Source organism: Quercus suber, unplaced genomic scaffold, assembly GCF_002906115.3.
Source record: "Quercus suber isolate HL8 unplaced genomic scaffold, Cork oak 2.0 scaffold_873, whole genome shotgun sequence".
Lineage (NCBI taxonomy): Eukaryota > Viridiplantae > Streptophyta > Magnoliopsida > Fagales > Fagaceae > Quercus > Quercus suber.
Window position 1 is genome coordinate 17,090 of NW_027070303.1, and position 8,370 is coordinate 25,459.

The 8,370-nt window shown below is 35.3% G+C and overlaps 1 protein-coding gene across 5 annotated transcripts; it reads left to right on the forward strand.

Annotated features, from left to right (window-relative positions):
• Nucleotides 1-1,802: 1,802 nt before the first annotated feature.
• On the forward strand, nt 1,803-7,667 carry LOC112021211 (uncharacterized). 5 transcript variants are annotated; one of them, XM_024053780.2, is made up of 6 exons: nt 1,806-2,073; nt 2,153-2,273; nt 4,053-5,727; nt 6,085-6,387; nt 6,940-7,193; nt 7,277-7,667. In XM_024053780.2, exons 1-6 carry the CDS (start codon nt 1,995-1,997, stop codon nt 7,440-7,442), a joined length of 2,598 nt encoding a protein of 865 aa, XP_023909548.2. In that variant the 5' UTR covers nt 1,806-1,994; the 3' UTR covers nt 7,443-7,667. The 5 variants fall into 5 exon arrangements, with proteins under 5 accessions (XP_065624070.1, XP_065624071.1, XP_023909548.2 ...); XM_065767998.1 differs by lacking the exons at nt 6,940-7,193; nt 7,277-7,667 and adding an exon at nt 6,671-6,933 and having other exon boundaries at nt 1,803-2,073; XM_065767999.1 differs by lacking the exons at nt 6,940-7,193; nt 7,277-7,667 and adding an exon at nt 6,728-6,933 and having other exon boundaries at nt 1,803-2,073.
• The last annotated feature ends 703 nt before the right edge of the window (nt 7,668-8,370 follow it).

Below are 8,370 nucleotides of genomic sequence, written 5' to 3' on the forward strand. Positions count from 1 at the left end.
AGAAAAAGGGAAAAAGGAAATATATGTCAATTATTTTATATATATCAATGGGCTTATGTATATTTTTCTTTGATGCTATATTCAATTTGATTTGATAATTTAAAATATATATATATATATATATATTAAATACACCGTATACCTCAAAGTTATAATTCGATTTAAAAAAAAAAAAAATATATATATATATATATATATATATATATATATATATATATATATATAATTTCATGTCATTTCACATTAAAAAAAAAAGTGTTTTACTATAAATAAATAATAAAAAAAGTGTCATTTAGGGATAATATGCAGAACTGGCAATTATAGCAATGCAAGCTTGGAGTGCGTTTTCGTATTCCATCTTAGATGATGGTTCATTACCAAAACGTGTTTTTGGGTTGATTGATATTTTTCAAAGCGCACTATTTGGAAATCTTTACCAAAGTCCGAAAAATGAAGAAATCCCAGATTTAAAATCGGAATAGCGTGTTTTGGCCCAAAAACGCGAATTTTTTTTCTAAATAACAATAAATATTAAAAAATTTAGTTAGTTGTCCCGTTGCAAAAGAATATTGAAAACTAGCATCTCGAGTGTCTAAAACTCGAGTTCCAAGATAAAAATCAAGTTTCTGAGGTATGATTTGTAAAAAAAATCCAAGTGAAAATCGACTTTTAAAAACTCGAGTTCGGAAAATGCCGCTATAGGGCTTAAAAACGTCACTATAGGGTTTAAAAATGGAGTTATAAAAAATTTAGCAGAAAAACGCCACTATAGGGCTTTAAAACGTCAGTATAAGGCATAAAAACGCCACTATAAGGCTCTCTCAACTTGGTATTGAATACTTATGAAAATTTTTTGCTGAAAAACGCCGCTATAGGGTTTTAAAACGTCACTATAAGACTTAAAAACGCCACTATAGGGGCGATAAAACTAAAATTTTTTTTGCATGGAACTCGAGTTTTAAAAACTCGAAATTTATGTAAATGGATCTCGATTTTCTAAAACTCGAGATGTCTACTTTCCCTTGTACTTTCAAGCTATGCCTAACTAACTATATACAAACCCTTGCCCAATAGTGACGTTTTAAAACCCTTGCCCAAAAAACCCACTTCGCCAAATATAAAAACCCTTGCCCAAAAAAGCAAAAAAAATGTTTTAAAATTTAAAGTAAGGTGAAAGGAAGAAAGCCATTTCCTAAAACCTCCCTTAAAACCCTTCCCCGTTCTGCTGCCCAAAACACCAGTCAGTCCACAACCACAAAAACAAATACAATGGCACTCTCACGTGCTCGTCTTCTTCTTCTTCTTCTTCTTCCAAAACCAGCACTTCAGCTTCATTTCCGCAAGATGGGTAAAACCCACTTCGCCAAATACAATGTTTGTGTTTTCTTAAAAGCATTTTCTGGGTTTTGATTGCAATTTTATTTCAGGGCTTCCCATATCACAAAGATGGTGTTCATCTAAGCCTTTGTTCAGGATAGAGACCGAGCAGTCTTTGTATTCGAAGAAAGTTGAGCAGAGGGCAGTGGGAATAATTTCATGTCATTTCACATTAAAAAAAAAGTGTTTTACTATAAATAAATAATAAAAAAAGTGTCATTTAGGGATAATATGCAGAACTGGCAATTATAGCAATGCAAGCTTGGAGTGCGTTTTCGTATTCCATCTTAGATGATGGTTCATTACCAAAACGTGTTTTTGGGTTGATTGATATTTTTCAAAGCGCACTATTTGGAAATCTTTACCAAACTCCGAAAAATGAAGAAATCCCAGATTTAAAATCGGAATAGCGTGTTTTGGTTTTGGCCCAAAAACGCTGAACCAAACCGATACTACTATAGAAATATAAAAACCCTTGCCCAAAAAAGCAAAAAAAATGTTTTAAAATTTAAAGTAAGGTGAAAGGAAGAAAGCCATTTCCTAAAACCTCCCTTAAAACCCTTCCCCCTTCTGCTGCCCAAAACACCAGTCAGTCCACAACCACAAAAACAAATACAATGGCACTCTCACGTGCTCGTCTTCTTCTTCTTCTTCTTCTTCCAAAACCAGCACTTCAGCTTCATTTCCGCAAGATGGGTAAAACCCACTTCGCCAAATACAATGTTTGTGTTTTCTTAAAAGCATTTTCTGGGTTTTGATTGCAATTTTATTTCAGGGCTTCCCATATCACAAAGATGGTGTTCATCTAAGCCTTTGTTCAGGATAGAGACCGAGCAGTCTTTGTATTCGAAGAAAGTTGAGCAGAGGGCAGTGGGTTCAAAACCAGAAGTGAAGAAGTGAGGTCTTTTCGAACCCCACAAACTCTTTTTATTATTATTAGTTTGAAGTTTAGGCTTTTGTCATCTTATATGTTCATATTGTATGGTTGTTTATTGAGAGTTATATTAGCTAAAAAAGAGGTTGTTGATAATGATTGTTATACAAAAATCTAATGGTTATTTTAATATGGGTACAAATTTAAAGAACATTGTTTCATTTTCTTTTCCCTCTTATAATTCATGATTTTTCAATGGTTACATAACTGCACCTCAGGTAACTGGGTTCTGAGCAATTGAGAAGTTAGAATCACTTGGGTGGGAGTTTTCGACCCAAAAGAGAAACTTTTACTAATGGTCAAATAAAATCATATATATGCAAAATGTACTGTCATGTGGACAAGCTGGTATATTTGGAGCTTGAAGTCTTGAACCTGTGAAATGCCCATCCCTTTAGGGAATGTTGTAAGGTGAATAGACGTTGTATTGGCTTTGTGTGTTTGCTGCCATGGGTATGGGCATTGTAGTTACTGTTGTTTTTGGTCTTTGGTAGTGTGCTCTAATTGTGTGGCCTTTGGCCTTATTTCTAGTTTTCTAACTTGTTTACAATAAAATTCTCTTGATTATCAAAAAAGAATTGTCCATCCCTTGGGACTCTTCAGAGTTTCATACTTATAAGGGAAAGATAGATTCCAAATTTTTGAAGTCATAAACTGTTTTTTTTTTTTAATGGTTTGGATCATTGAGAAGCAATATCGCAAACCAAGGAGCTATAAGTGATAAGATTGGAAGAATGAAAGGGAAATCAAAAGTTACTTCTCCAGCTTTTGGTAGGACTATGAAATTATTAAGAAACGAGATGAAAGGTAATTTCCTCCACAAGAACAAAAGAATATGCCATGACTCAAACATCAATGCAGATGAAAACCAGAAAATGTGCTGTTTAGGTTCATGACATAAATAACACATGCTAGAAAGTTTAGTCAATGTAGCACTTACAAGCTGTAGGAGTGAACTGGTGCAGTGTCCCTTGTTCATTCTTGCTCATAATACTAGATTTCTTGTTCATCCATCTTTCCCATTTGGGGGATTTTGGCATGTCTAGTCAATGAAGCACTAACATGCTGTAGGGGTGCAGTGTCCGAGTATCAGACATGGGTTAGACATGATATGATCCTGACATGCGTCAGATAGGTATTCTTACATTTACACATAAAATAAAAACCAAATCCCATAATTGTCCATTACTGTGCCAACATGAAATAGAGTATAGACTTGCTAAAAATAACTCAAACAAAACCAACATGTAATAGAGAACTTTGTCCAGAACTGTCTCATCTCTCCTTGAGGCCCTCTTTCCTCTGTGATGATCTACATTAAGCTCTTTTTTTTTTCTTTTTTCTTTTTTGAGGAAGCCCTTTAAGCTTGAGAAATCACTACTTACCACTTTCTATTCTCTATGAGTTATAAGAAGTTAAGAGAATTTAATTTTGAGTTGCATTAGGGTCTATATTTGTACACATATCATTATAAGATTGAATGAAGAGACAGTGTTTCTTCCATTTCTTCCTCTTCTTTTTTTGGATTTCCTTGATTCTACTGTCCTGTACACGTCTTGTATACAAGAGTCTCTCTTTTCTTTTAATCATATTTTTTTTAGATGAAAAAATGTTACACACATCATGCCTAGCACTTTTTCATGTCTATGCTTGAATTTTGGGGTTGGGGAGACAAAGGGCTTTATGTATTCATTGTATTGTGATCTTTTAAGTCTTTACATTGAAATCCTTAAATGTACAGATATATGGAATTGAATCCAGGGCACCTCCCCGAAGCAACACAACTTCGTAACAAAGTGGGGGGAGCGTGGCACACTTTGAAGGGCATTTTTACTAATATAAAGGAAAAGATGCTAGGGAATTCTCATCAGAATCATATCACCAGTGAGACATCAGATTCTGCATCTAATAGGAGAGCATCTGAGATTATCACTTCACAGAACAAATCACAAAATACTGAATTTGGTGAGCCCAAAAGTGAACTTCAGACTTTTGAAGCTGTAGAGGGTTCTAACAGTACCAAGGAGAGTCTTTCAACAAGTGTAGAATCTCATTTAATTGGAGAAAGCTCTTCCAGGGATGTAGTTGATGCAACGGCTTCTGAGCTCACCAAGACAAGTACTTGTCCAAATAGGAGTTATAGAACTGAACATGGCAACCCTGAAAGTATAGGTAAATCATCAGGAGCCAATTTATATCCTCTTGTTACTGAGAAGAAAACTCTGACAAGTGGGCCATCACATATGATGAGTGAAATTTCTTTGGAGGAATTGGTCAAAATGACAGGTCCTGAGGTAAGTAAGGTGCATGCTAGTCCAGATAATATTAGATACAGTGAGACAGAAAATATTGTTCAATCGTCAGAATCATTTGTAGATTCTCACAGTTATGAGAAAATTAATTCAGGAAATGCAGTTTCCCATAAGATGAGGGAAATCTCTTCAGAGGATCAACCCAAAGTCAAGCTTGAAAATGAGCACAGGCTGCGTGAGGAAGCAATATCAGGCATTGTTGGGGTTTTGGATAGAAATCAAAAGGCAGAGGTTGAGCACTTAATTTACTCAAGGCACCAATTACCCGGTGAAGCTTCTAGGATATTGCAAAAAGATGGTGCAGATGGAGTGCATCAACTTAATAAGAAAATTCCAAATTTAGTGCAAAAAATGATGGTGGACTCTGGTGTGGGTAAAGTTCCCACTTCATCTAATGGTGCCCAAAAGATCAAAGGTTTGGCAGACCTGTATAGGACAAAGAATGATCGATCTAGAGAAATTCCTTGTAAACAGAGTAACTCTTTAACACCCAGTACATTTTCGAAAGATTTGGGTGAAACTCCTGGGGAAAATATTGCAGAAGATTACGATATTAGAGATCTAATTTACTGCATTAAGGAGCTGCCTAGCGAAAAATCACCTGCCATATCTCATAATAGTTCTAGCTGTACTGATTCTAAACAAGTCAGGATTGGAGGCTCAGTTGAAAGGGCCCAACCCCAGGCTAATATGCAAGACACTGATGCTAATAGAGGACAAGCTTCATTGATAACCCATTCTATGGGCAAGGAAAGTAACAAGTTGAGTGGAAGGCCTAGTACGGGATTTCCATTCATGGCATGTGCTGAGTTGAGTGAGAATGAGCAGGATAACAATTCAGATTTTGCAGCCTCTGATTACATAAAGTCAAAGCCAGTCACACAGGTTCCTATTCCAGCTAAAGAAGACCTAGATAACTTGCTGATTACAAACTTTACAAAAGAAGAATCTGCAGAAAACAAAGTATTGGTTAGATTTCTGTTCAGAAATACACAGGACAGTGAGATAATTTCTGCATTTAAGGATTGTGGGCCCATTGTGAAGATACAACATATTTCCTCTATTAAAGGAAGCATTTTCAAAGATGTCTATGTGCATTTTGAGGTTAGTGCTCGTTAGCATCATAGTTTAAACTTTAACTGCCTTTTGATTTCTCATTTAGAAGTCATCCCATTCATTTTCATACTACATAGTGCTGAAAAATAATTCATGGGGAGTGATCAACTAGGTTGGCACCTCCTAGTGTTTCCAATGTTCAAATCCCCCCTCTCCCAACTATCAAATTATCAAAAATAATTCATGGGGAGGGATCATTCCACCCTAAAAAAGTTGAGTGACAAAGTTGACCTCATCCAGTCTGTCAGCCAAACATGGCATAAATTTGTAATTGGGAGAAAATGTGAATTAAATTATAACATAAAATATTCATTGTGTTAAACTTGTCATCTCGTTTTATTGCAGAAAAGGGAAGGATTGCAAAAGGCTCTTAAGAAAACTGATCTGATTGTAAGAAATGCGGATGTTGTTGTGAAAGCAGCTTCTCCGGGTGATGATGCCCCTAGTAGGATTTTCGTTCCTGAGCTAATTGGTGATCCTGATGTTCCTGTTGCACTAGTTAAGAATCCCACCAGAACAGTGAAAATTGAACAATTGACTCATGATATAAGCTCAGATCAGCTGCAAGAAGCTCTTGCTTTCTGTGGGAGTGGCATATCCAGCTTTTGCTTGGGTTCCTCTAGTTGTGTTGCTTATGTGGAATTTGAGGTGAGGTTTCTGTCACCATTGTTGCTGGTATTAATCTATCATAAATACGAAGTGTCTTCTTAGATTCTTTAACATAGTTTGTGTTATGGCTGTGTCTCCCACCTAAAACAACTTCTTATTAAATTTTATATTATAATTGTATGATTCTAAAATTCTATGGAAGTTGAGATCTAAATTTGTGTTTTAGTATTTATTTTTCCTCCTTTTTTGGTTGCTCTTGTGGCTGAGAAAATCCTATATGGCTCAATAGTTTATGAACAATGCTGACTTGAATAACTTACAGCTCAAGTTCTGTTCACATGGGACTTAAGATCATTGGATCCTTTCTTCTTTGGTGAAGGAGCAGGGAATGGGATGAGGGATTAATATGAAGCCCAATCTATACCATGGGCTGGCCACCACTCTATCCCTGCCAAGTTCCGAAGCTAAACATGCCAACCAGATTTGCACCTTCACCTAGTTCCTTCCAACACAACCAGACTCACAGTTTTCTTGATGCACACCAACATCTTGAATTTCTCTCTTATTTATGTTTTAAGTGCCCCTTTGCAGACAGAAGATTCCAAAGAGAGAGCAATTGCAAAACATTCCATATATATTTCCGGCAAGCAGCTCTTGATCTTTAGAATTGATGCACCAAGAACGACAGTTGTACGTGTTTCAAACATTAATAGCCTACAAGGGAAAATCCGTGCCATATGCAGTTCTTTTGGAGAGGTCAAAGCAATAGTCTCGAGATATGCAGGCACAGGGGATGTGCATTTCAAGCTGTGTGAATGGCCTAATATGTTACACATTCTCAATAGGTAATTTCAGTAATACTTTCAAGAACTCTTTTATGAGCATTATTATTAAGATATTTTAATCGTGCTTCTGTATTTTATTCCAGTTTGAATGGAATGGAAGTAGATGGTCACCGGTTGCTTGCTCAGCCCGCTCCTGTATTTCCACCTAATATCCTCCAAGCCCTTTGGAGTCAGCCAAATGAAAGAAGACATATTCTAGCTGTTATGACTGCAATGCGTTGGAGATCCAATAGACATGATGAACTATGAATGATTAATCATTACAAATTATGATCTAGTTAGGGTGGCTGTGTTTAAAAAAACAGAACTTTTTTCTTGCCCATTAAAATTGTTCGTCCTTAATTGAGATTTACATATGGCAGATTAATGTTAACTCATCACACAGATACTTTTGCAAGTCACATACACAAATGTGCGCGTAGTAATTTTATTGGAACAAATGAGGCAATGGAAAGATTAGCTGGTTTTGGCATCCATACCTTTTCTTGATCCAAGTTCCATACCTTATCAGATAAGGTCAATGTCACTTAAGAGCCACCAATTCAATATTGGATTGCTGTTATATTTTCTTCTTTAATGGTCTTAAGAAAAAGATGCTGACATAATAACGACCAGAAGGATGCATCCATTACGTCTTGAATGAAAAATGTGTAATTCAGATTTCAAAATAAATCAACTGAAAGTTGCAAATGTTAAAGATTGCAGTCGAGGGGAAATTAGGAAATGAGGATTGCGCACAAGAAATAAATAACAACTTCATTAATTAATAATCAAACAAAATTTGGCTATAAACTAGTTTGTAGAATTGTAACTAATGACTACAACTCCACTTAATATATTTTTATTGAATGTGAATGCCGACAAATCCATTATTGGATTACATTTTCTTATTATATTCTTTATGCATTATATTCTTTATGCATTTTCAGAAGATCAAAGATTAATAACTATATCATCAATCAAATGTTTAAATTTCAAGTTTTTATAGTTTAAAATTATGCATTAAAAATAAGATTATGGATCGAATAGTAAATGTATAATTTACATGAAATTTGACATGTGTGTTAAAAATATAAAGAATGTGCAATCCAATGATTAGATTTTCAAAACATTGAACCATGTTAATTTTTTTTAATGGGAGTTGTATCCATTGACTGCAACAACAACAACAATTGTA